At 38.6% G+C, this 26,073-nt stretch overlaps 1 protein-coding gene across 1 annotated transcript in view; it reads right to left on the bottom strand.

The window, feature by feature from the left end:
• Nucleotides 1–11,566, bottom strand: part of LOC124544777 (ran-specific GTPase-activating protein-like) — a 35,544-nt gene extending 23,978 nt beyond the window's left edge. The window contains exons 1-2 of the mRNA XM_047123456.1: nucleotides 11,425–11,566; nucleotides 11,154–11,293 (exon numbers count right to left, since the gene is read on the bottom strand). Of these exons, the coding sequence (XP_046979412.1) occupies nucleotides 11,154–11,293; nucleotides 11,425–11,439 (155 nt within the window). The 5' untranslated portion in view covers nucleotides 11,440–11,566. The remainder of the gene's footprint in view (nucleotides 1–11,153; nucleotides 11,294–11,424) is intronic.
• Between the last annotated feature and the right edge of the window lie 14,507 nt (nucleotides 11,567–26,073).

The raw sequence follows: 26,073 nt of genomic DNA, 5'->3' as shown, positions 1-26,073 counted from the left end.
TTTATAACAAAACAAAAATTCACTTGAGAAATCTTCAAAATCACAAAGAGGTAGAATTGCTGGTCGGTACCCACCTGCAGAGGGCGAAATTAAATTTCAAAACTATCAATACACATATTTAAAAGCTAAAAACTATTCCCAGCTTTTAAAACTATTAATTCTTTCCTCGCAGAGGAAAGAGGAATAGACTGGCAAAAGTTAAAAACTTTCAAGCCTTATAATTTCAAAATCTGGGATCTTTTACAACTTTTAAAAGTATCATGAGTAATGAAATTACACCTGCTGACAGTGACCAACTGTATCTATTTCACCATTTCTCAAGGACACTTTTGTAACAGCCTAAATAATGACATCACACTATCACATTCATTATAATCCACAAATCATACTGAAATAAGATTTGTTTAAGAATGTTTCAATTTTTTTATCACACAATTCCTCTATATTAAATAAAGCATCTTCTTCCAGAAACAAGATATTTTGACAATAAGTATTGGACACAGTTTCTTCCTGCTTCTATTAAATTTTGTTATGACCTGTCTTACCAGAAAATAGGAGTCAAACTGCAACAGCAATGCACTCAGGAGATGAATTTCTTATATAAACGGTTTGCTCCATATACAGTATATTCTTCCACGAACACGCTACTTCAGTGGTGCAAACTTTTCTGTTTGTCTTAACATATTTATCATGTCATAACTAAAGAATACAGAATCCAAATACATCTAAGAACAAAAAGATGAGGACAGACAACTGCAGAACAGAATCTGCAACTTCAAAAACAGTGATACTCACTTTGGTTGTCTTCTGTGGCACCCAACACTCGAAAAAAAGAGGCCAATCCTTCCATTCCATAAGCATCAACAGAAGAAAATTTGTCCAACGGTGTCAGTGGCCCATGCATTGCATGCTGATGTTGGCAATTCATTGATATCAGTCACAGCCACTCAGTTGACTACATACGGTAACCAAAAGGTAACACTGCATCTAATTATTTTTTTCAGTGAACATTTGACTTGATTAAATTTATTTTCAGTACGAAAAGTGCCAGAATAACTTTCACTGATCTGACTATCACAAATTTTAAGGACAGTTACCAATTTTCATATTTCTTTGCTTGGAGAGGAAAAAGACTGACTGACCTATGAAGGCCAATGTTAAGTTGAAATGTGATTATTCACTTGTCAGTTGGTAAAGCCAATGAATTGACACAAAAATAGAATTGCCATAACAGATTTATGTGTAGCAAAGCCTGGGGTATACATTATTCATCACTGCAATAATCTACTTTTATGTCTTATTTCCCATTTTGCCAAAAAGTCTGGTGTTACAGTCTAACCTAACAGAACAAAATACCAACTTTATTTACAAACCATAGAAAATTATGAATGGGAACTATGGCTACCAACAACTGATTCCTAATTCATAATATACAGTTCCATCAACCAACATGCAAGATGTTACAAATAACGGCATGCACTGCAACAGCAGTGTACACTGGAAGTGCACTTTAACTGAAGAATTCAAATTGTTGTTTCAGCACCTACTATGTATATCATACCCAAAAGTCTCCACTAACATTGTGCACATTGTAAATACGTAAGGTATGTCAACAGCCAGACTAATTTTTGCACAATTTGTTCTAAGGCAATGATGCAATATCTTAAGCATTCAAACAACATACGAAGTTCATATTTTTTGAGTGGTTCAACCCTAATGAGGTCATATACATAACAGTTTTTATAAATAAAATGATGGTTGGATCTACACTGTCTGGTTACATTAAGTTCTACAAGGTAATGACCGAGATGAGGAGCCATGCCAACTCCTGGGTTGTGGCCAGCTGCTGTAGGTTTCTTTGATAAGAGTGCAGTGCCCAAACAGCCTGATGGAATCAAGTTAAAATCTGGGGAGTTTAGAGGGCAGGGGAGACACTGTAAACTCATCCTGGTGTGCTCTAAAACACGCACGTACACTGCGAGCTGTGCAACAAACACAGTAACATTTCCAACAAGAATATGACATAATGAAAGCGCATTTGATAAAACATCTGCAAATCAAGCTCTTTCCAAAAATAGATGTGAGCCCCATAATAAATGGTTTATCTGATTGTGGAAGTGAAACGGCAGGAATAAAGCATTCACATCAATCAAGTTTCGCTAAGAGTAAAAATTACAGTTTCAAGGAATCATACATGTTGAGTCAGTCACATTATTCAGAGAAATTACAAGCTAAACAATGAGAAGTAGAGTACCATGAACACACAGTAGAGTAGAAATCTTATCCTTTCCTCAAAAACATCTTATTACAATGTCAATACAGTCTTTTGCTTTACAAACCAACTTGAAAAGTTAGTGGGAGTTAAGGGAAAATATGGCTACCAACTCAGCTCAAAAGTATCTTGTGCCCACGAAAGAGACCTTTACACAGGCAGCATTGCAAAATTCTTTGCCATATCATCAAAAATGGAAAAGCTCAACGCACAAGAAATTCGAAATTACAAACAGGCAACAGCAATTTGGAGCATTATTAGTCATGAGTGAATAAACCCAATAAGGGAAATCACACTCAAATCCTTGATGACAGTGAGTGATGATATTAAATTCAAATAATTGGTTATTAAATCCAAAAAATTCTTTCTAACAGTGCCAGGAAACACAAAGGAGGCAAGAGGACCATCAAAGGCACATCCATTAGACTTACACATTGTATACTCTACTACCAATCATTGGTTTTAGCCGAACCATCTGTTAGTGATCTCACAATCGTCATATCATTGGAATGAAGTAACTCTTCTGGTTATGTTGTTACGTTATCCAAAGAACCAAAATCTTGTGCTAATGTGGTATTCACTCCCTTGAATTAACTTAACAAAGGGGGAAAGAAAACATGTGAGAGGATGAAGTACCAGTATGTTGTAGTAAAATCCATTTCTAATAGTGGAGATAAGTAATTACAAACACATCTCCCTCCTTCCGGTGTTCCCAAAATACCTGAGAAGATAACTCACACAAGAATATTGAACCATCTCTCTGGAAACATTTTAACACTTGCTCAGTTTGGCTTCCATTGCACCATTTACATTGAGAAAGCAATATATAATCTCTCATACTCAGTTTCAGAAGAAGTAAACAGAAAAATTACTCTGCTGGCATTTTGTGTAAACATTCACACATGTTCCCAATAAACACTGATAAAGTTTCATTTCAACAACTTAATACTCTTACTGATACAGAAATTTGTTTGACTACATAGTGCAGCTTTCGACAGTGCACAATAGTTCTGAACACCCTTGAGAGTAAATATCTCTGGCAATATTTTCTTGAAAGAAAAAAACTATACCACATTGTACACTATTTCATACTCTCATCAGTGAAATAATAGAACAAGATTTTGTGAGCTATTTTCATATATAGATAATTGATGCAAATTCAGTCAAAAATACAGTCACCTAGAGGGGGGGGGGGGAAATCAAGTTACGCTTTTTATATCTCTGCAAGTAATTGCATGTAATAGCATACCAACACAAGTTCTCAGAATATGAAATTTCTGTTCTCCTATTGCTTTCCAATAATTTAAAAATTGAGGGCAAAGTTGACATTTCTTGTAAAAATTCCAAAAACAGCTATTTTTAGCCCACTTTTACATGAAAGTATTTGCTGCAAAACTTTAACCACTTTAATTAGAAAGGCCATGTTCTATACCACCTAATAAAATTTGTTTGGTTTTGCAACGCGAGCATATAAAGTCCTAAAAAGCTATGACAAGGTCAAGGTGCAGGAAAAACATGCCCATATTCTGATGGTACTCAAGTTAAATCTGACAGTTTGTACAGGGTGTTTATAAATGAATATCGGGGTTTTAACACTTTATAATATATATTACTTTATACTTACAGCTATAAATGATATGTCAAATGAAAGAGCAATCAAACAGTTTTACCTTATAAATGTTCAATGTGAGCACCATTTGTCACACCACACACATCAATGCTATAGCCAAGTGCTGGATAGGCTGCAAGGGGCCCAATGACAGGGCTTGCTCTGCATGGCCTCCACATTCATCCGACCTAATGCCATGTGATTTTTTCCTTTGGGGCTTCATCTAGGATTGTGTGGACATGCCTCTGCTACCAGCAGACTTGCCTGAATTAAGAAACCAGATTGAAGTAGCTGTTGCTACAATCACTGAAGACACACTTATCAACGTTTGGGAAGAAGTCAGCTATAGACTTGACATGTGCCGTGTGACAAATGGTGCTCACATTGAACATTTATAAGGTTCTTGATAAAACTGAATTGCTCTTTCATCTGACATATCATTTATAACTGTAAGTTTAATATAATAAAGATTATCAAGTGTTAAAACCCCAATATTCATTTATAAATACCCTGTATTATGTCTCTCAACTGTTCAGAAGTTTATTGGGAAAGTAAACGAGTCCTAATGAACAGGAACTGAGCTCATATCAGAAAAACACAGAAACAAACAGCAAAACACCGTCTTTTTTAAAAATTACATCTCGAAAACATTCAGCTGTTTAGAACACGTCTTATAAAAAATGAAAGGGCATAAAGAACCCAATAATAAGGATGGTGTTCTCTTTTTTTTTGTATCTCCAATAATTTGAAGTAATCACTTGAGCTTCTCTGCACACCAATATGCAGTCTGGAATTTAAAAAATGCATGCAACATGCTGTGAAAAATGTCCTGGATCATAAGCTGTAGCATCTGTAGTTGCCAGCTATTTCATATCTCATGATCCACAAGTAATTATTGTGTAAGATCAATGGATCCATACCAAATGGGACACTCTGGACACTAATAAGATGACAGTGGATGAATTTATTGAGAAAATGGGAATAAAAATTTGGAATCTGTCATACCAACAATACATTGGCAAACTTGAAAGCTTGCATCTTAAAGCCCTTAAATGTGATCTAGAGAGAGACAAGCATATTATTCTAATAGAATTTGCCAAAAATTATTCATTCAGGATGCAGTGCAAAGCTTCCACTGGGAAAATAAAGCAACAATTGTCCATTTTGCCAATATTAGAAGATCGAAGCTATGAGTTTTTGCATTGTCGAAGATTGTCCTGAGAAGACACGAGTACTGTTAATGTTTTTATTAAAGGTATATATGTAAATACACAGTTTGCTAATATTTCTCACATCCTCTATTTCAGTAATGGCTCCAGTGCCCAATACAGAATTTTTAAACATTTTCTCAAATTGTGCCAGCAAGTCTTTAAAAGGCACCTTGTGATGGGACTGAAGGTACAATCAACTGATAAACAGCAAGAGCAAGCTTGCAATGGTCAGTTAATAAGGCAGATTCTTGTGCTATACATCTGCTTTGCTTCTGCACTGAGAGCATTAATGTCATTACTTTTCCTCTCATCGGTAAAGTAAAAAACTGAACAAAATAATGGATCCAAAATGGTGCCAGAGACAGGGATTCATCTGACATTATTCTGAATGTCCTGTCTAGAAATTATTACAAGCATATGGAGAACCACGTAGTAAAGGTAACATCTTAGACCATGTAGCAACACACCCACCATGGTTTAACAGCCATGTTAGAATACTGCTCCATAAACAAAGAACTTCATCTCAGATTCAATGTAAGTCAAAACCTAGTTGCTAAATGAAAACTGAACAAAATGAAAATGAGTAAGGAGAGCAGTTAGAGAAGTATTTAATTGCTGAAAGTCAAATTTTGTCAACTGATCTGAGTAAAAACCCTAAGAGGTTTTGGTCTCACATAAAATGAGTAAGCAGTTTGCAATCATTTATTCAATCACTCAGACTATGCTAGCACCAAAATAGACGATAACAGACAGAAGGCGAAAATATTGAATTCGATCTACCAAAACCTTTCCACAGCAGTCGATCATAACATCATCGTTGTATGAATGTCAGAGTGTCAGATATAGAGATAAGTCTGTTATTAGGTTATCTGTCTTGAGCTGACTGAAATGTAGGCCTAATTAAAAACAATTACACCAGACACGTTTCACTTATTTACAAAGCATCTTCTGTGGTATTCTGTAAATTGGATACACATATTTGTACATTTATTTATTTTTGATTCTTTTAGGTTAAGAACAGCATTTTCTTTATAAAGTTGGTCTGCAAGTTACTTAAGGTGTGTCTTTACACAATCTGCTCCTTCCCCTCTTGCTAGCAGTGGTTGGTGTCGACAGGCTTCATTTCACATCTGCACTTGGCAGTTTTGGCATTTTGCATATTTCCTGCACTGCACTATTTACAGTTGACTTTCTTAACTGTTTTTCATTCATCACTGCCACAGTGCTTATGCTTACTCGTTTGGTCTCCTTTATGGGAGAAAGACTTTTTCTAAAAAATTATCTTAATAAACCTAAGTCTATGATTCACCTTCCCTATTACAATCCTTACATGCTCTTTCTATTTCATATTGCTTAGCAATACTATGCCTTGATACTCATTTTGTGTGTGTGTGTGTGTGTGTGTGTGTGTGTGTGTGTGTGTAAAAGGAAGAGGGCGGGGGGTACACATTACCAATGCCGTATTCAAACATCGTGGGCTTATTTCGCAGACTCATCTGCATTACCTTTTTCTTTATCTAGCGCTAGCTAGCAACCATTATTTACATCAACCAGTAATGCCGTCCAAGTCATTTAGTTCCCTCCTACAATCACTCAACAATGACACCTTCCTGTACACCACAATGTCATCAGTAAACAGCCACAGATTGCTACCAGATTGTTTACATATAAAGAAAATAGCAGTGGTCATAGCACACATCCCTGTGGCACTCCTCATGATACCCTTGTCTCAGATGAACACCTGCCATGGAGGACAACACAGTGGGTTCTGCCACTTGAGAAGGCTTCAAACCACTCACATATCTGGGATCCTATTCCGTATGCTCATATCATCATTAACAGTCTCCAGTGTGGCACCAAGTCAAATACTTTTTGGATATCTAGGAATACGGAATCCACTCTCTTGCCCTTCATCTGTAGTTCACACAATATAATGTGATAAAAGGGGCAAGTTAAGTTTCACGCCAGCAACACTTTCTAAAACCATGCTGATTTGTGGACAGAAGCTTTTCTGTCTCCAGGAATCTTACGATATTCAAACTGAGAATATATTCAGGAATTCTGCAGCAAACCAATGTTAAGGGTCTTTGTCTGATTGTGCGGGTCTTTTACCCTTCTTATATACAGGAGTCACTCTCGCTTTTTTCCAGTTTCTTGGGACTTTACGCTGGTAGAGAGATTTGTGATAAGTGTTATACTACATGATGGTAAAGTAGGAACCTTTAGACCACTTGATATGGGATGACCGTAGTGTACATCATAAAATTGTCATAGAAACTAAACTGGTATGGTGTTACAGGCATTCCTCTTGCACAAAGTCTTCTATTGATAGAAAATAGACAACAACATTATTAATTAATATAATAGAAATAAACAATTTGGAGTGAAACAACAAAAAAATTAAACAAAATATGTTCGGTGAGGTGATGTGCTTGTACCTCTCCAGTTCTTGGTGTACATACATGATATATCTGGGACACTTGAGAGCTCTTACAAACTGTGAAACCTTGTGATGACCTAAGCAACCAGATGGATAATAAAATTAGGTGTCTGAAGCACATGGATAAGTTAATCAAAAAGCTCTCTTCTGCCTGCTTTGCACTTAGCAATCTAATAATGTTGACCTGCAGACAGGATTGCCAACATAGAGTTCTTCATATTCTTTATTAATCATTTGACATAAGTAGGCCTGTAAGCTACAGACTTTGTCAGTAAGTGAGGTGTACTGTATTTCTTAGTATTAAATATGCAGAAATACATTACTGCAACCTTAAACTTATACTGGGCATATGAAGGGGTTCTTCTAATGAGTGAAATGGATTTGCTAATAAATTATCGAGCTGTTCCATAAACAATTAACAATTTGCCTCTCATACTTTGTGTTTAGAAAACTTTTGTAAGCCACCACGCTTTGAATGCAATACAAACCTCACTAGTGTTAGTTTTTTGTTGCTCTAAACATATCAAAAACAGTTCTGCATCACCTGGGTTCCCAGAACTCCTGGAGATAGACGTTGACTGTGGATGTTGTATCACAGACACAGTCCCTTCGACTGTTCAGAGACGTCACTAAACCCACCCAAAGATGGAAACAACCACGCATGAGCGGAGGGGGTCCGACAGCCGATCAGTTCCAGTCATTCCACCAGGAATAGGTACATGGCTCCCATTGTCTGTAGTTCAGCCATTCCTAGACTGTCAATACCACAGTTCGATTATATCCACATTGTTACTTTGTGCCAGGAAGGGATCTCAACAAGGGAAGTGTCCAGGAATCTCTGAGTGAACCAAAGCAATGTTCTTTGTACTTGGAGGATATACAGAGAAAAGGTTAAAATGGCTCTGAGCACTATGGGACTTAACTTCTGAGGTCATCAGTCCCCTAGAACTTTGAACTACTTAAACCTAACTAACCAAAGGACATCACACACATCCATGCCCGAGGCAGGATTCGAACCTGCGACCGTAGTAGATACAGAGAGACTGGAACTGTCAATGACATGCCTCGCCCAGGCTGCCAAAGGGCTACTACTGCAGTGGATGACCACTACCTACCACGACACCATGCAGCGCGGTACAGATGGGTCCAACAACATGCCGAATGGACCGCTCAGGATTGGCATCATGTTCTCTTCACTGATGAGTGTTGCATACGTCTTCAACCAGACAATCATTGGAGACGTGTTTGGAGGCAACCTGGTCAGGCTGAATGCCTTAGACACACTATCAAGTAAATGCAGCAAGGTGGAGGTTCCCTGCTGTTTTGGGGTGGCATTATGTGGGGTCAACGTATGCCACTGGTGGTTATGGAAGGTGTCGTCACGGCTGTACAATACATGATGTCATCCTCTGATCGATAGTGCAACCATATCGGTGAGGCATGAATCTTCATGGATGACAATTCGTGACCCCATCGTGCACATCTTGTGATTGACTTCCTTTAGAGTAACAACATCGCTCGACAAGAGTGGCATGTTCTCCAGACACGAACCCTATCAAACATGCCTGGGATAGATTGAAAATGGCTGTTAATGGACAAGGTGATCCACCAAACAAACTATGGGGTCTATGCCGAATCGTCGTTGAGGAGTGGGACAATCTGGACCAACAGTGCCTTGATGAACTTGTGGATAGTACGCCATGACAAAGACAGGCATGTATCAATGCAAGAGGATGTGCTACTGGGTATTAGAGGTACTAGTGTGTACAGCCATCTGGACCACCACCTCTGAAGGTCTCACTATATGGTGGTACAACATGCAATATGTAGTTTTCATGAGCAACAATAAGGGTGGAAATTATGTTTATGTTGATCTCTATTCCAATTTTCTGTATAGGTTCCGGAACTCTCAGAACCGAGGTGATGCAAAACTTCTTTTATAGTCCACAGGTGTCATGGTGTCTTTGGTTACAACTACAGGTCAGGTGAAAGCCCATACGAATTCCCACATAGCATACTATTAACCCCATCCGTCTGCATCTGCACTGTGATGAACGTTTCGAGCAGACAATCACCTGAATGACACCTTGGCTGACTTTTGAGCCAGTGTAGATATGCAACATGATTACCAGACCCGGCAATATGTTTACATTGATCCACGGTCCTATCTGCATGATTCTGTGCCCACTGCAATAGTAACGGTAATTGACAATGTGTCGGGTTCTTTGGCCGATTTCTGATGATTTGCCAGCAGAAGTGGATGGCATTGTCAAAGCTTCACCCTCCATTGCTAGTGGTTTGACAATGCCAGCTACTTGTGATGGTGAAAAATCAGAAAAACCATCAGACAAACATCAGCCAAAGAACCCGAGACACAATCCAACAGGCAGTTTGTAAACAAGTGGCCACAAAAAACTTAATTTTGAATGGACAATAATATTGGGTCAATATGGAAACATATAACCTGACTCTTTCCACATCGACAATTATTTTCACTTTATGATGGTGTTTCCAGAACACTGTATGAATGAACTAACATGACTTCAGTTTGTCAGCAGCAATAAGTATCACAGATGACTAGAGATGCAGTTTGGAGTAACTTTATCCCTGTGACATTATATGCTTCAATAACTCAAAATATCCTCCCTTATGTTGGAAACACAATTGAATGAACAGACAAATGATGCTAACAGCTTATCTCGCCATAAGTCTAAGCTCAATTATCTTAATCCAGTAAATATCGACAAGCATTGGATACTTCTAGATATGCAGTTGACTGGATATGTAAAGTAGTACGTTCTTCACAGCATTAACCAAGATGTCTGTCATGTTTGTCACATACAAATGCTGATATATCACGCTTCAAATAAAATGACTGTCAAATAGTGTGCAATTAACAACGCTATCTTCAATTTTAGTGTGCTACATGTCCCATCCACAGTCCATTTATGTGTGAAAGGGCGAAATTTAGAGTTGAGATAGTTGTATTATTGGTCCAGGACACGTGTGTGGCTATATTTAGCAGCCAGCAAATTTCTAGAGTATCTATTTCACAAATATAATATTGCTTCACAAATTTTCATTTATTAATATTGGGACATATTTCAGCATAATCTCATAACAAGCAAACATATCAAAATGAAAACTAGTAGATCAAGAAGATGTCAGTGGGACTGTATGATGACTGTCATTCAAATCGACTTTCATTTCTCACTTTCAGCTTTTACACCACGCACTTCTGTTATCTTGCCTTCAACTGTTCACCTTGGATCAACAATACAGGCGTATCTGTCAAAAAAACACCTCCTGTACACTTTTCCTTCAGTTCTGTTAACCGTTACCAGTATCGGAATAGCAAGTATGTTACGTGTATCAGACGAGAAATACACAAGGAAGAGTTTTATCATGCCTTGGCGAAAGGTAGCTCAGCAATCAGGATGCTGGAAGCTTTAAGTTTAAATGGTGCTACGTACATATATATGATGCACCCCAAGCGCTTCATCAACGGAGCCAGTTCAGAGTACTGGAAAAACACCCCGAGTACGTTGTACGGAAGGACCCCACTGATAACGGACTACTCTGATTCAAGATCTCAAAATTTCTTAAAACAAATGTGCTCACATTTTTATCATTTCAACTTCGTCTTCTTCCATAGTTCTTATTTTCACCTCTGGCAATGTCACGATGGGGTCAAAATGTGGATCATGTTCCTGCACTGCCTCATCGGGTGCTGTCTCCTCGGTTGTTTCCTTATGGTCTCCCTGGGGACAAGACGCCGAAACACGAAAATTCAGTGTACGGTTTTTTTTTGTGATACATACATTGGACCGTAAACGATCAGTTTATTCCATCAGCTCAAAGCTAATACTCTACAGTGTGGCATAATACATACGTGGTCCTCAGACATCCTAAATGTTTTGAATCGTGTCCACACACAACTTCTCAAACACACAGTTGCCGCCAGCACACACAAAATTCACTCAAACGATGCCAAAGAATGTCTGCTAACACCAGAGATAATTTCGTCTCCGATGTACTAACCAAAGAAAAATAATCTCCCTCTGATATTAAACCAAGCTGTGTATAGCATTTTCGGCGGAAACTGATGACAAAGTATCCAATATGACAGTTTCTTGTGTATGTCTAATGTCATGCACACAAAGAGAGGTATGAGGTAATAAAACTAAAAACAAAGGCAATGTCTCAAGGGTTCATCGTATTAAGTCAAGACGCTTTTGGATGCTACATTGGGTTTTATTAAAGCGTAACTTACGAACTTGCAGAAACTAACAAACGACAAAAATGCAAAGCATCATCTCCAAACCCAAAGAGAAAACGTAATGTAAAACTGAGTCTCTTCCAAACCTCACAAAAATACATTGTGCGGTTTATTCCGCCAGCGGCGATTCACACACAATCTCTCTGCGGAAGAGCGGAGCTCGAGGAACGTTTGGGTATGTGTACAGAACACGTCGACCAGCTCTTGTGCAAAAATATCGGCGTCCCCTCTGGGTTTGCTTATCGTGTTTAGGTTTGCGTTTACTGTTCTTGATCTGTTCCTTTTTTCCGTTCCGCCGCTGTGGACATGGTTTCCCCCTTCTTTTTCTGAATCATTTTGTAGCCCAACGGTAATAAATATGCGGGCTTTACTAGCCCTAGGGAACTTTGCTGCCGTTGCACTATATTTGGATCGTATGTTCATCACGTTTTAGGACTGTATTGTCTGGCATACAGTGATTACAGAGGGGGACATACCGTGCCTGTTCTCAACATTACACGCGAGCATGTACTTAGATCTTCGTGCAGAAAAACTTATGTTCCCTAAGCTGTGACGCTGGTGATGGATGCAGCTTGGATATTTGGTTTTGCACTTCTTCTAACAAGCATGGAAGATTGATGACTTTCAGTTCTGACTGTGTCGAAAAAATTCTGATGGTAGGCGTAAGGTCTCCCTGTATACCACTTCTGCTGTGAAGCTTCTGTATCTTGCTTATATGTAATGTAGAGGCCTTGCAATACCACGAGAAGTGCAGAGGTCCAGGTATCTTCGTGACACATGATCGCAGCTTTCAATGTTCTGTGCCAGTGTTTCACTATTTCATTACTTGCCAGGTAGTATATAGTTGTATGATGATGTCAGAACCCACACAGATTAGTCAGTTTTAGGAATAGTGTCAACCCTGGACTGTGGTGACATGCAACAGACAGCTGAATCGTGCTACCCACGTTGCTAAAAAAAAATTTTGCCACCGTCTCTGCCATGAGACCTTTGATTGGGACTACCTTCACCGATCGAGTATATTGGTTGTGTAACATCCACGAGATAAATTTTAGCTACAGTGCGACGAGAGGAAATTATGCCTCTAACAGTTATAAACATTATCTATACGACATATGAAAAAACAGTGAAAACGATGATAAATATTAATTATTTATATAATATTTTATGATGTAATTGGACATATCGATATGTATCATAAAAAGACAATGATAATTGTAAATTCCTTTTATGATCCTCGTTTGTCTTCTTTTGTTTTTATCTTTCGTTGGATGGCTTTTGTAGGTTGCGCATATAAAACTGGGGTCTGTTAAGAAATTGTAATTATTTGTTAATTATTACTTGAGAATAGAGTTCATTATTATTATAAATATGAGTGAATAATTATTTGTAAGTTTAATTCCTCACTCAGTAAGCATTATCTGTGTTAATTATTTCTTTCCGCTGCAAGGAGCCCAGCCATTGATGACAGCGATTTGTATCGCGTTTTTTTGTCTGTGTTTTCCTTAGAAAAGAATCAAATGTTTGCTTGATGAAGTCTAAATAGTGCACAATACGGAAGTAAAGTTTAATAAGCATTTCAAATACTTATTTTATTTGCTCTAACAATAGAAAGTCTCTATTAATTATCTGCCGCCATCTTAACAATTATCTCCGCAGCACATTCAAATTACGCAACTCTGCAGACATAAATGCCGAAGGTAATACAAATGTGTAAAAAGAAATGTGCACTGGTGGTCCCGAACTCATTTTAATGAAAATAATTCGAATCAGATTGGTTCTTTAAAAACAGTGCTCATAGCACGATCGTTATAACAAACTTTTCTAGCTGATGTATAGAGCCGAAACTAATTTCGCACGAGTTGCGAAGAATATTGTTTCAGGTAACATACGTCAGTGTTCTGTGAGGCTGATATTCAGTGGTTTTACTGATCATTTTGCTGAAGATAACTGTTTCTATCATAATAAATAGTTGTATAGAATCTGTTGTATGAACTGTGATTTAGTGACAAATACACAACTTACAGACAACACTTTAACACAACGTTAACTTGGTTTTCTTTAGCAACTTGACCAAATCTTTAGCCAGGAGATAAATTATTTAGTAATTACTCAATGTAATAAAATAAGATCATTTTCATTTACAAATTAATAAAATACCAAACCACCGAATATCACAGCGAACGCCACACTGGCGCCCAATGTGGGGCCACCAATGCACATTTATTCATTGAAATAATTGAAATTGTGATGTGTTACAGGTACGGGGTACCAAAACAAACTATTAATCATTGTATATTTACTTGTTTCATGAGCATTGACATCTTCCTACCAAACTGCTGTACGAATCCGTATCTGCACTGATGTGAGACACAGGAGTAACTTGATATAAGCAGTGCAGCCCACAACTCTCAATCAACACAGGTAGTAAAGCTGTGAGGACGCACTGTAAGTTGTGCTCGGGTAGCTCAGTTGGTAGAGCACTTGCCCACGAAAGGCAAAGGTCCTGAGTTCGAGTCTCGATCCGGCACACAGTTTTAATCTGCCAGGAAGTTTCATATCAGCGCACACTCCACTGCAGAGTGAAAATCTCATTCTGGCATACATCCAGTAGTTTTCATTTGAAACTTCAAAAGTGTTCTTCCAAAATCATGGTCAGAAGAACAGAAAATACAGTTTCTGGTTCACATATTTCTGGTGATGCGTCGCTCTCAGCATTAAATGCGGCAGAAACTTGCAAGACTTTCCTCGACTTTGAGAAGGCGTTCCTTGATCAATTCTGGTCAGCGTCTGCTCAGGAGGGACTCCGTAAAGTTGTTTACAATGCAGAAATGTACCATCCGAAAAAATGGTTCAAATGTCTCTGAGCACTATGGGACTTAACATCTATGGTCATCAGTCCCCTAGAACTTAGAACTACTTAAACCTAACTAACCTAAGGACAGCACACAACACCCAGCCATCACGTGGCAGAGAAACTCCCTGACCCCGCCGGGAATCGAACCCGGGAACCCGGGCGTGGGAAGCGAGAACGCTACCGCACGACCATGAGATGCGGGCTGTACAATCCAAAGTCAGGTTCCTTAAGGAAGTACTTTGAAAAATATATTAACATGACCCGGTACTGGGATGAGCCAGTAACCACCAGAGACTTATTGCGAGTGTTAAAAGCTACATTACCCATACATATTAGAGAAAAATTATTTAATGTTACAGACACTGATCTGAAAGAATTTCTGTCTGTAATTGGTTCTCTGGATCTAGTGCAAGAAGATGCCAGAAAAAATTCTGACATGATCAGCAATAATAACAGTCCTAATAGAAAAAATTCTTGGAATGGAAATAATGGAAATAGGGGCGAAGGTAGTCCAAAGAAAAATAAAAGTAAAGCATATAGTAACGGAAAGTACAATAATAATAATAGTAGTAGGAATCCATACAACCAAAATTTTGGTTATCCTAATAATAATAACAGTAATTATCAAAAGGCTGAAGAACACCAACAACCGAATGGTAATCAGAGGCAGTACCACAATGAAAACCCAAACAATAATAATAGCAACCGAAAGAGATGAAATGACAACAGGTCAGACAGTCCATATAAAGACAAGCCTAAAAATATGCGGGGTGACAGTGAATATTGGCGACAGCAAGGGTACGAATGTATCAGTTATGAACACGCAGTTTTTCAAGAAGGTATCGGAGATAAGAAGATAGGCGATTTTGCCGGTTGCAGATTTTAAGGTTATAGGGGCACTGGGAAAAAAGGCACAGAGTATAAAATACCAGACACAGGTGGAAGTTTCCTTAGGAAATGATCACTTATTATGCACATTCCTACTAAGGGATGACATCTACATCTACATCGGTCAGTACCGGTGCTTCTGGGTCTTGAGTTCCTTCGGGAAAGGGAAGCTGTAACTGATCTCGCCCATGGGACATGTGCACTTAAGTACCAACAGCGACCCATAACATTAATGCTGAATCGGGAGTTCGGTGCGAACCTTCCACTGATGAGAAAAATGAAACTTTCTGTCAGCAAACAGAAGTTGCTAGTGTTGGATCATAAGCACCCACAGATGTGTCACAAAACTCGAAATAACGGTGCACCCAGCAACGTGAGTGATATCGCCACAACAATAGAAGAGAAAGTACAGGAGGCAACTTGCATTAATGCTCCAGAGGCTAGACAATTAACAGAATTATTATCTGGATACCTCGAAATATTCACTGAACGCCCTGGAATCATAAAAGATTACCAGTATTATATGAAAGTATATCCGCACAAGACCTGTTGCAGAGCATCTCACTGGGTCGCCTGGACTAAGAAAAACGAAGTGATGAAAGAAATCCGAAAAATGGTCGATTGGGACATTATTGAAACATCTAATTCGCCATATAGCAGTCCCCTATTAGCACTAACCAAAGCAGATAAAAGTATATGCTTAGTTCTCGACGCACGAGACATCAATAAGATTATAATGACAGTTCAAACGAGACCTGAAAATTTAGACGAACAAATCCAGAAGTTTTTTGGCAAGAAATATCTAACCTCGCTCGATTTGCGCTCTTCATTTTGGCAAATCCTCTTATCAGAAGAATCAAGAAAATATACTGCCTTTGTGTTTGGAGGCCGAAGCTATCAGTTTCGTGTTCTTCCCTTTGGATTAAATATTAGTGCTAGTGTGTTCATGGCAGCGTTGGATCACGTACTAGGGCCCCAGTTATTAGATCGAGTCACAGCATATGTTGATCACCTATTGCTAGCAACAGATACCAGGGAAGAACACCTTGATTTAATACAAAATGTGATAGACAAGTTTCTAGCAAGAGGAGTCACAGTAAATTTGAAAAAATCCAAGTTTGCTAGGGAGGAAATAAAATTCCTTGGTCATGTAATATCGCCACAAGGTATAAAACCAGACCATAGCAAAATGGAGGCAATTGCAAATTTTCTGTACCCACGCACGAAGAAACAACTCAAAAGTTTCATTGGCTTAGCATCTTTCTTCAGAAGATTTTTAACAGCTCAACAGCTTAACAGTGAAACGTTATTGAGTTTGCTAAAGAAAAACGCACAGTGGTTCTGGACATCGAAATGCAAAGAAGATTTTGACAGTATCAAAGAGGCACTTATCAATGCACCAATTTTACATCAGCCGGATATGTCAAAGGATTTCTTTATTGTAACAGATGCATCGAATTATGGGATCGGAGCATGCCTGTTTCAAAAAGAAAACAGCAACAACAAGCAAGAAGTCAAGATGATTGGATTTGCAAGTAGGATCGTAACCAAATGTGAACGATCCTACACCATGACCGAACTTGAGGCACTTCCTGTAGTATTTGCCTTTAAAAAATTTAGATACTATGTTTACGGGAAATATGTCAATGTTTTATGTGAGCACCAAGCTCTGAGTTTCATGTTAACATGCAAATTACTGCACGGGTGGTTAGCTTGATGGACTATTGCCTTGCAAGAGTATGACTTCGAAATTAGACATGTCCATGGACCAGATAATGTAACTGCCGACGCATTATCTAGGCTACCACGAGCATTACCAGTGTTTGCAGCTCTAGTAGAAAGATCTACAGAATATAAAATTCTTCTTATAAAGGACAAAGCTAATAGACAAAAATATTTAGCATTGTGGAAAAGGGTGAAACAATGTCAAGAAAAGGATCTGATATGGAAGAACATCAGGGATGCATTGTGTCATCAAGATAATAGTGCTTTCCACCAATATTACCAGTTGAACAATGACATTTTATTTTACAAATCTGACAATCTTAATAGTACATGGCGAGTGTGGATTCCATCAGACCTGCTTGATGATTTAATTTGGTTAATGCATCAGGCATGGGGGCACTTTGGCATTATTAAGTGTACTATGAAGATAAGTCAGTATTGTTATTATCCAAATTTAAAAAGAAGAGTTCAAGAACTTATCAGAACCTGTAAAATATGCCAAAAGGTCAAACCGAGCAATATATGCAGAGATATTGAACTACACCCTATTACTGCAAAAGTCCGAGGCAGATTGCAGCCATCGACATTGCAGGACCCCTGCCAACTGCCAGAGGAGGAGTGAAATACGTGCTTGCAGTGTATGATTTACTTTCAAAATACGTGAAAATGTACCCACTTAGGGCATCGACTTCCAATAGTACTGCAAAAAGATTGACAAACGATTACCTCAAATCTGTTGGGTGCCCATCGATTGTCATAACAGATAATGCCACTTATTTTATTGGAGGGGGGTGGAAGAACCTTATGGATGAATATAACATCAAACATGTTCTAATTTCAAGGTTTTCACCGAGCAGTAACTCGGTTGAAAGAACTTCCAGGGAACTCGACCAGTTCATCCGAACGTACGCCCACAATAGGCACCCTATGTGGGTGGAATACCTAAATAGTTTCATGGAAACGTATAATAATTTACCACATATGACAACTGGTTTCACGCCCAGTGAACTAATGAATGAACAGATGAATGAAGTGGACGAATGGGTTAATCCAATACCGAAGATCGAAGAGGAACAATTAACTTATCAGAAGAAACTAGATACAGCTCTACATAGCCAAGCAGAGTTCCGCAAGGCGAAGTTTGACAAAAAACTTACTAAGAGACACAACAATATTGTATTGACGAGATAGTATTGTTGAGGACACATCCCAAGTCATCGATAGTCAAGAAAAAAAATAAAAATTGGCAATTACTGTATGAAGGACCATATAAAATAGCTAATATCCCACATGAGGGGTGCTATATACTACAGCATGTCAATACAGGAAAGAGGAAAGGACCAATTAGAAGTGCAAGTGCACTATCCTATAACTGTAATTATAATTTTTATGGTAAAATAATTAGCAGTAATAATGTGATAATATTATGTATGTATTAGTTTATAAGCTTTCATGTCAAGTATTACATTGTAATGTTCTTGAATTATTTGAACAAGGAGTAGAGAATCTCCATAATAAATGTATTTTTACTCTAAAAGGGATCAATAACTTGATAAACACTTGAGTGTTATTGCATTAAATGTGAGGAATTTTACCTTTCTATAAGCAGTATAGAAATGATTAAAATGCTTAAATAATATATTTCTTCATGTGTAAGAATGGATATAACAAAAATATTTTCATAAGATTGAGTCATGTATTCCCACACACGTAGCGAGTGTTGGTGGTATGTTTGCTGTGTGACTGAGAAAAAAAAATAAAAAATAAAATAAACTGCTTTTACCACTAGTGAAGCGAAATCTGAATGTGTACTGATTTACGTACACGGTTTCATTATGAAGTCATTTAAAATGCTCTTATGAGCAACATTCCGGTTATATAAACCGAACATGGATATCTGTCCCAAAAACATGGTAAATAACAATCTGAATAAAAAAATAAAAATTACAAATATGTCCCAAAACACAGTAAATAACAATCACAATAAAAAAAATAGAAATATATAAATATATGTATCTGTAATAAAAATGGAAATGTACTGTTATCTGGACAGTTCAGTAATGATCTCATGGTCAAGATAATGTAGCAGATTCTGAAAGTTTTATGTTGTCTCATGTTTATGTGACAGCATAAAATTTTAAATTTTGTTATTCAGTCATGGTAATATGAACTTATGTGGAAGTGTACCATACCTCATTACTTGAAAAGTGTCATTTGCATATAGATTGTCTGTTAAGTACTGTGGAAAACTACTGACAGCAATCAGAACAGTGAAACGTGTTTCGCAGGAACTAGTGGACGCGTGAAGAGCTGTGATTTATATTGTGAATAATGATGAACAGTGATAAAAACTGTGATCACGTAACTTTATGAATGCTCTTGGAGTGTCAAAGTTAGCAGCAACGCTATGGACGTTGAGTACTGTTGACTGTATTAATAATTAACTTGAACTGATGACCTTTAGTAGTTTGATACGAAGCGTCTTCACATGCCAAATTTAATGTGACAGACTGTACAGCCAGCCTCGCGGCAAAACAATAATGCAACGTTGGCGACGCTTAAGTAAACGAAGCACACTATGGACATTTGTATGATTAATGGTGCAGTGTTCAAAATGTACATATTGTTATAAAGTTACATGTGAATCACTACATTGTGTTGAACAGTGTCAAAATACAGAACATACTCCAAAAACAGGCTAATTCCATCCATGTGAATGCGAGTGAAATGGACACTAATAAACTTTTCCACAGGATGAGAATAGTAATTATCTTGTCAGTGATGCTTATATTTCGACATTTCATGTTCCTGTCTTAAACTGAGGGATGTGGGAAAGGAGAAACAAGACCTGCTGCAGCGCGACTTCTAGCCAGCAGCAGGTGGTCCAGCAGCAGCCACTTCCTGTCTGTGTTCCAACCGTTCGACACGGGGGCGGTCTTACGACGTCAGCGGCAAATTCTTATGACATTCGATAAATGAGTGAGTTTGGAAATTGTTATGATATACCACCATGAAAAAACATTCATTATCTCAGATGCTTAGAACAAAGTCATAAATCTGCATTTTCTAGCTTATTTTATTACATTCCTGTCAAGCCTGACTGTTAAAAGCAGGTGTCTGTATTTTCTTGAAGCCCCTCATAAACTGTGGCAGTCCTGGAAAATACCAGGATGTCATCCAGGTACACAAAGCAGAAATACAGTCCTCTGAGGACCTTGTCCACAAAACGCTACCATGTTTGTGCAGCATTCTTCAGCTCGAATGGTATCCATAAGAACTCAAACAACCTGAATGGAGTTATCACAGAAATCTTCATTATGTCGTCTTTTGTCATTGGTATTTGATCATACCTTTTTTTTACAATCGATTGTGCTGAATGTCGTGATGATGACGATGATGTTCGGTTTGTGGGGCGCTCAACTGCGCGGTCATCAGCACCCATACAAAGTCCCAGTTTTTACACAGTCCAATTTTTTCACAGTCCAATCTAGCAACTGTCACAAATGATGATGATGATCATGATGGTGAAATGATGAGGACAACACAAACGCCCAGTCCCATTTGTAGCATACCCTTAAATTCTGTCTTGCTGTGGCAAAACGTTTGGCCTCTAATCTTCGTGAGACCAGTTGACCCGGTGCCATTTTGATATGCTTTATTGTGTTAGGCAACCCCCTTTTTATCTCTTTGCTGATATCCACACTGCTCACAGCACTTCAGCCTAAAGATCCTGTTAAATCTCTCTGTCAATCTTCATCTGTGTTGTACTGAGATTTATCTCGACCTTCTGTTACAAATAAACAGAATGGGCTCTGCTACATCTGCTAGTACACAATTTCATATGCTCTTCCTACTTAATCAACATGTACTTTGTGATTTCTGACTGTCGAAACGAGGTGAGTAGCCTTGGCTGGTGTTGCGCTTCTTTTTTTACAAGCCAGTAATGTACTAACATCAGACCTCGAATTAACGAGATGGTAATGATCTGCTTTAAGATCTCATACATATTATCTTTCTGACAATGTGTTGTGTACGTAGTTCCGCATAGTCAGCACATACACAACTTTCCCACTAGAGCGCGCTCCGCTAAGCACAACAGTGCAGACGCAGCGCTCGTCCGTCTCTGCACTACGAGATGGCGCTGCCATAGAGACAGACCAAATTCTGCTTCCGCTGATCCACGTATTAATATGTAACACAGCCAATGAGATTGCTGCTAATGTAGAACCTTTTCTCCTAGCGGATCACACTCGTGCAGTGATACATGAACGCGCGAGGTATTATAACGAGTGTACGGACCTCCGATTAGTCAGTCTGCATTTGTCTGCCCCCCTCTGTACCAGTCTGCATTAGTCTGTACCAGTCCGTACGAGTTCTACATTTGTCTGTACCAGTCTGTAGTCAAGTTTCAGTCTGCGCCTAATGAGATTACCATGTTCCTGTACATAGCCATGAAGATAAATGTATAGACACTTTTGTCAAGTATCAGAGATATATGTGAGAATAAGATTCACGTACCAATACCAAATGAACTTCAGATTGTCAATTGTAAATAGCATCCAGAACCAAGTTAAGTAATTTTTATGCTTGTTATTATTTTAATAAATGTATGTGAAAATTAATCAAGTTCTGTCTAATGTTGGTCACCGTCAAGCTGCTACTCTAAGCGTGCAAGTGGCATTTCTATCGTCTGACCTAACGGCAGAAGATAAACACACCACAATAAGACCACGAGACATATTGCGGACGCTCGCCTACTTTGTTAGAGCGACAAGTCAAATAATCTGATGGTGTGTGTACTGAAGGTCTTACAGTACGCACACCACACAATGTTAGCAGGCTTGCTTGGGTACTCACTCTTTTGGGGTACTCACTGTTTTTGGACCTACTTCGTCTTCCACTTCCTTGTTATGGATCTTTTGTTGAGTTCTGCAGCCCGGCACACCTTTTAACTGCTTTCTAACGTCCACGTGTGGTTCCTTTTGGATAGCCACAGTCTTTAGTGCGTTGATTTCTTCAGCCACTTCTATTACACTCTACGCATTTGCTTTGTCCATTGTTGCATATACTCTGCCTATAAACGTGATACCGAGTTAATGTCGGTTCTTGCACATGTAACTATAGCTGTTTTACTGCTACTAGCAGCTGCATCATCTATAAATGTCACAGTAGTGTATCCAATAGCTTTTTCTCAATGATGCTTCGTAAATGCCTCCAGAATTCTAAAGACATTCTGTCATCTATCTGTTCGTTATGCAGTACTTGCTGTACCCGCCACTTTACTTTCTTACACTGGTCGATTACGGTTTTCTTCAGATGTATGTACTGTTGTTCTTGAATGTTTCAATATTATGTCCACAACTATAGTGGTCGCTCTAGAATCCAAACTCATTACCATTAACGCGAATTATGTGTGATCGTTGGTCACACTGTTCTGTTCAAGTACTAAGTCTAATATTGCAAAACAAAATTTCAGGTTTTCTGGCAAGAACTGCGGAGTTTGCTCTGTAATAATTGGCTGGATTTCTATCTTGTATTTGTCAGATTGCCTGTTTATTGAATTTCTGCCGTCTCTTAAAATCATGGACATGTCTCTCTGTTATCGTGCATTCCTATTGCAGCCTGAAGATCTTTGATGTGTTCCTACAAGTTTTCTTGTGGTTTTAACGACTGCAACTTGGCCTGAGCTTGACTAACTTCTTGATATGATGATACCATATGACTCTGCTTGGTCTTTGCTGTTTGCGAATTTTTCTCCGTTTTTGCATATTCATAATCTTAATAAGCTAACTAAAAGACACGTTTGGATGATACAATTTATTAATGTGTGACTTATGAACTTACCAAACTGTCAAACAACAAGAATACAAAGAGTAATGGCCAATTCACAGTGGCCCTCACAGCACAGTCATGTCATGGCATCATTGCCTCAAGATGAATCCAGACTGTCTGTCACACCATGGCATGTCAAGTCAATTCAAGACACATGGTCTCAACTCACATTGTCCTCAACTGTTTTTTCGCAGGAATTTCGAACTGCACACGATGATTTTCAACTGCTTTTACACGCATATTGCGCACACACACTATGTGTCAGCTTATATATGTGGATGCTTGAGTCCACATTTGTTCAAAAATGTCACGTATGGAACTCAAAACGGAATCTCAAAACAACTCAAAAAAGGTTATAAGTCCGAAAAATGTCATTATGTGGTACATAAGTGGAATTTCACACTCTGTACAGGGAGGTCGAGGAAGAGGGATCAGCAGTTTATAAATATTTTAGGGGGTTGAAGGACCAGTTTTTTCATTTGTTACATCAAACTGCACCCAGAATAACTAAAAGGGACACAGTGTTACAAGCTGCCATCACATCCTGTGAAAAATCTGTGTTTTAGGGTAATTTCAGTTGTCAATCCAGTACAAGTTTTTGGATATTCGTCATATCTCTCTCAATACCTTTACCTTCAACATTTATGGGTCTTCTGTACATGGAGTATTTGGATTTTAATGGTTGAGGTGCCTTATTTGAACTAGGGGTAGTTGATGGGGCACATAAATACTGACTGCAGATGCTTGTAAAACTGTCTCACGCACCAACAAAGAAAGCTACTTAACAATAAATAAGACTGCCACAAACATTTTTAAACAAACAACTCTAGTAAATTATTTGACATACACTTCACAAAAAAACATTTTGTCATTGCAGTCCATTACTTTACAAAAAATTATAAATGCCTAACAATGTACAAATAAATTACACTTACTGATCAATCTGATTCTACTCACAGTACTTTTTTCCCTTCAAGTTGAAGCCATATTGTAATTCATTTCTTTGTAAAATATTGGATACAGCACTGGTACGTACAAACTCCACTTTATAAATGTAGTAGAGGGCAAGTAGTTTAGTACACTCATGTCATACAATTCAGAGTGCTGCTTCAATGTGCCAATTAATCTTTCATCATTTATTACGAAATTAGAAATTTTAATAAAAGGAATAACGAAACAAAGCAATTTATGACATATAACAAAACCAACAAACAACAAACAACTGATATGAGCCACAAAACGATGACAAACCGACAAACGGAGATTTGAACATGGCTGCATATTGGGAGCAAATGAGCTTGGGGTCATGTGATCAACAATGGACACATGACACCAGCCATCAAATGTGTCCTTCTGAGAAATCTTGATGGTGCCACAACAGGACAACCAGTGTGGATGCCACCACTTTAAATGCATTGCAGAATGTTTTGATAAGAGATGATGTGATGTGACTTGATGTGATGGCCAGTGTGAACTGGCCTTCATCTGTAATTCCAAAGAGTATATGTAATGTGAAACTGAGTCTGTTCCAAGTAACACAGAAATACACTGTGTGGTTTTTTTTTTTTTTTTTTTTTTTTTTGCACAGCCGACTTCCGCAAGGGCAAAACTGATATAATACGAGGGCTATCCACAAAGTACATTACGTTTTGGAATTAAAAATAAATAAAGTGTTGGAATTTTTTTTATTATATACAGATGAAAGCCACACTTAAATACTACTTTTCTACATAGATGCCTTTTAAATTAAGGCACTTATCGTAGCGATGGCGAGCTTGGAAATTCCTTCGTCGTAAAATTCCCCCGCCTGCGCCTTCAACCACGTGATTACCTCTTCTTGAAGCTGTACGTCGTCATAAAAACGCTGCATAGCCAACCACTTCTTCATTGCTGGGAATAAGTGGAAGTCGCTCGGTGCCAGGTCGGGACTGTACGGCGGATGAGGAAACAACTCCCACTTAAAAGATTCGAGAACTTCACGAATGGCATTTGCCATGTGGGCCCGGGCGTTGTCGTGAATCAGCAAGTTCTTTGAGCCCAACTTTCCCCTGCGCTTGTTTTGTATTGCTCTTCTGAGGTTGTGGAGAGTTTGGCAATACCTTTGAGAGTTTATTGCAGTGCCTCTTTCCAGGAAATGCACAAAAGTCACACTTTTTCTGTCCCAAAAGACAGTCGCCATCACCTTCCTTGCCGACATTGTCTGCATGCATTTCTTGGGTTTTGGGGGGGAATTTGTGTGCCCCCACTGCATTGGCTGCAATTTTGTCTCGCAGTTCACATCCTTAACCCATGTTTCGTCACCAGTAACGATGCGATCGAGTAATGAGTCGCCATCTTTCTCGTAAGCGTCCAAAAACGTTAACGCTGCAGCCATTCGCTGATTTTTGTGAATCTCTGTCAAGATTTTTGGTATCCATCTTGCACAAAACTTGTGGTAACCAAGCTTTTCGGTAGTGATTTCGTGCAACAAACTTCGTGAAATTTGTGGAAAACTCATAGAGAGTTCCGTTATTGTGAAATTACGGTTTTCACGGACCGCGGCATCGACTTTTTCGACAAGTTCAGCAGTCACTATCCTGGGTCTTCCACTTCGTTCTTCGTCGTGAACGTTAGTTCGGCCATTTCTAAATTTTATGGCCCATTGACGCACTCCACCTTCAGTGATTATGTTGTCCCCATACACTTCACAAGGCTGCCGATAGATTTCTATCGGTGTGCAGTTTTTTGCAGTCAGAAACCTCATTACAGCACGTACTTCACACTTCGTGGCATTTTCAATTAACGCTGACATTTCAAACTGTCACAGTAACTCAATGGAGTACAGCACGAACCTCTCACTAGCCGGCAGGATGCCGACTGAGCGGCGGAATGCCATGACACCGAGGTGGCCGCGCTAGCCCCGCCCCTAACAGACACAAACGAAAACGTAATGCACTTTGTGGATAGCCCTCGTAGTTTTC

The sequence above is a fragment of the Schistocerca americana genome, chromosome 8 (genome assembly GCF_021461395.2).
Source record: "Schistocerca americana isolate TAMUIC-IGC-003095 chromosome 8, iqSchAmer2.1, whole genome shotgun sequence".
Classification (NCBI taxonomy): domain Eukaryota; kingdom Metazoa; phylum Arthropoda; class Insecta; order Orthoptera; family Acrididae; genus Schistocerca; species Schistocerca americana.
This window is presented reverse-complemented; position numbering and strand designations above follow the sequence as displayed.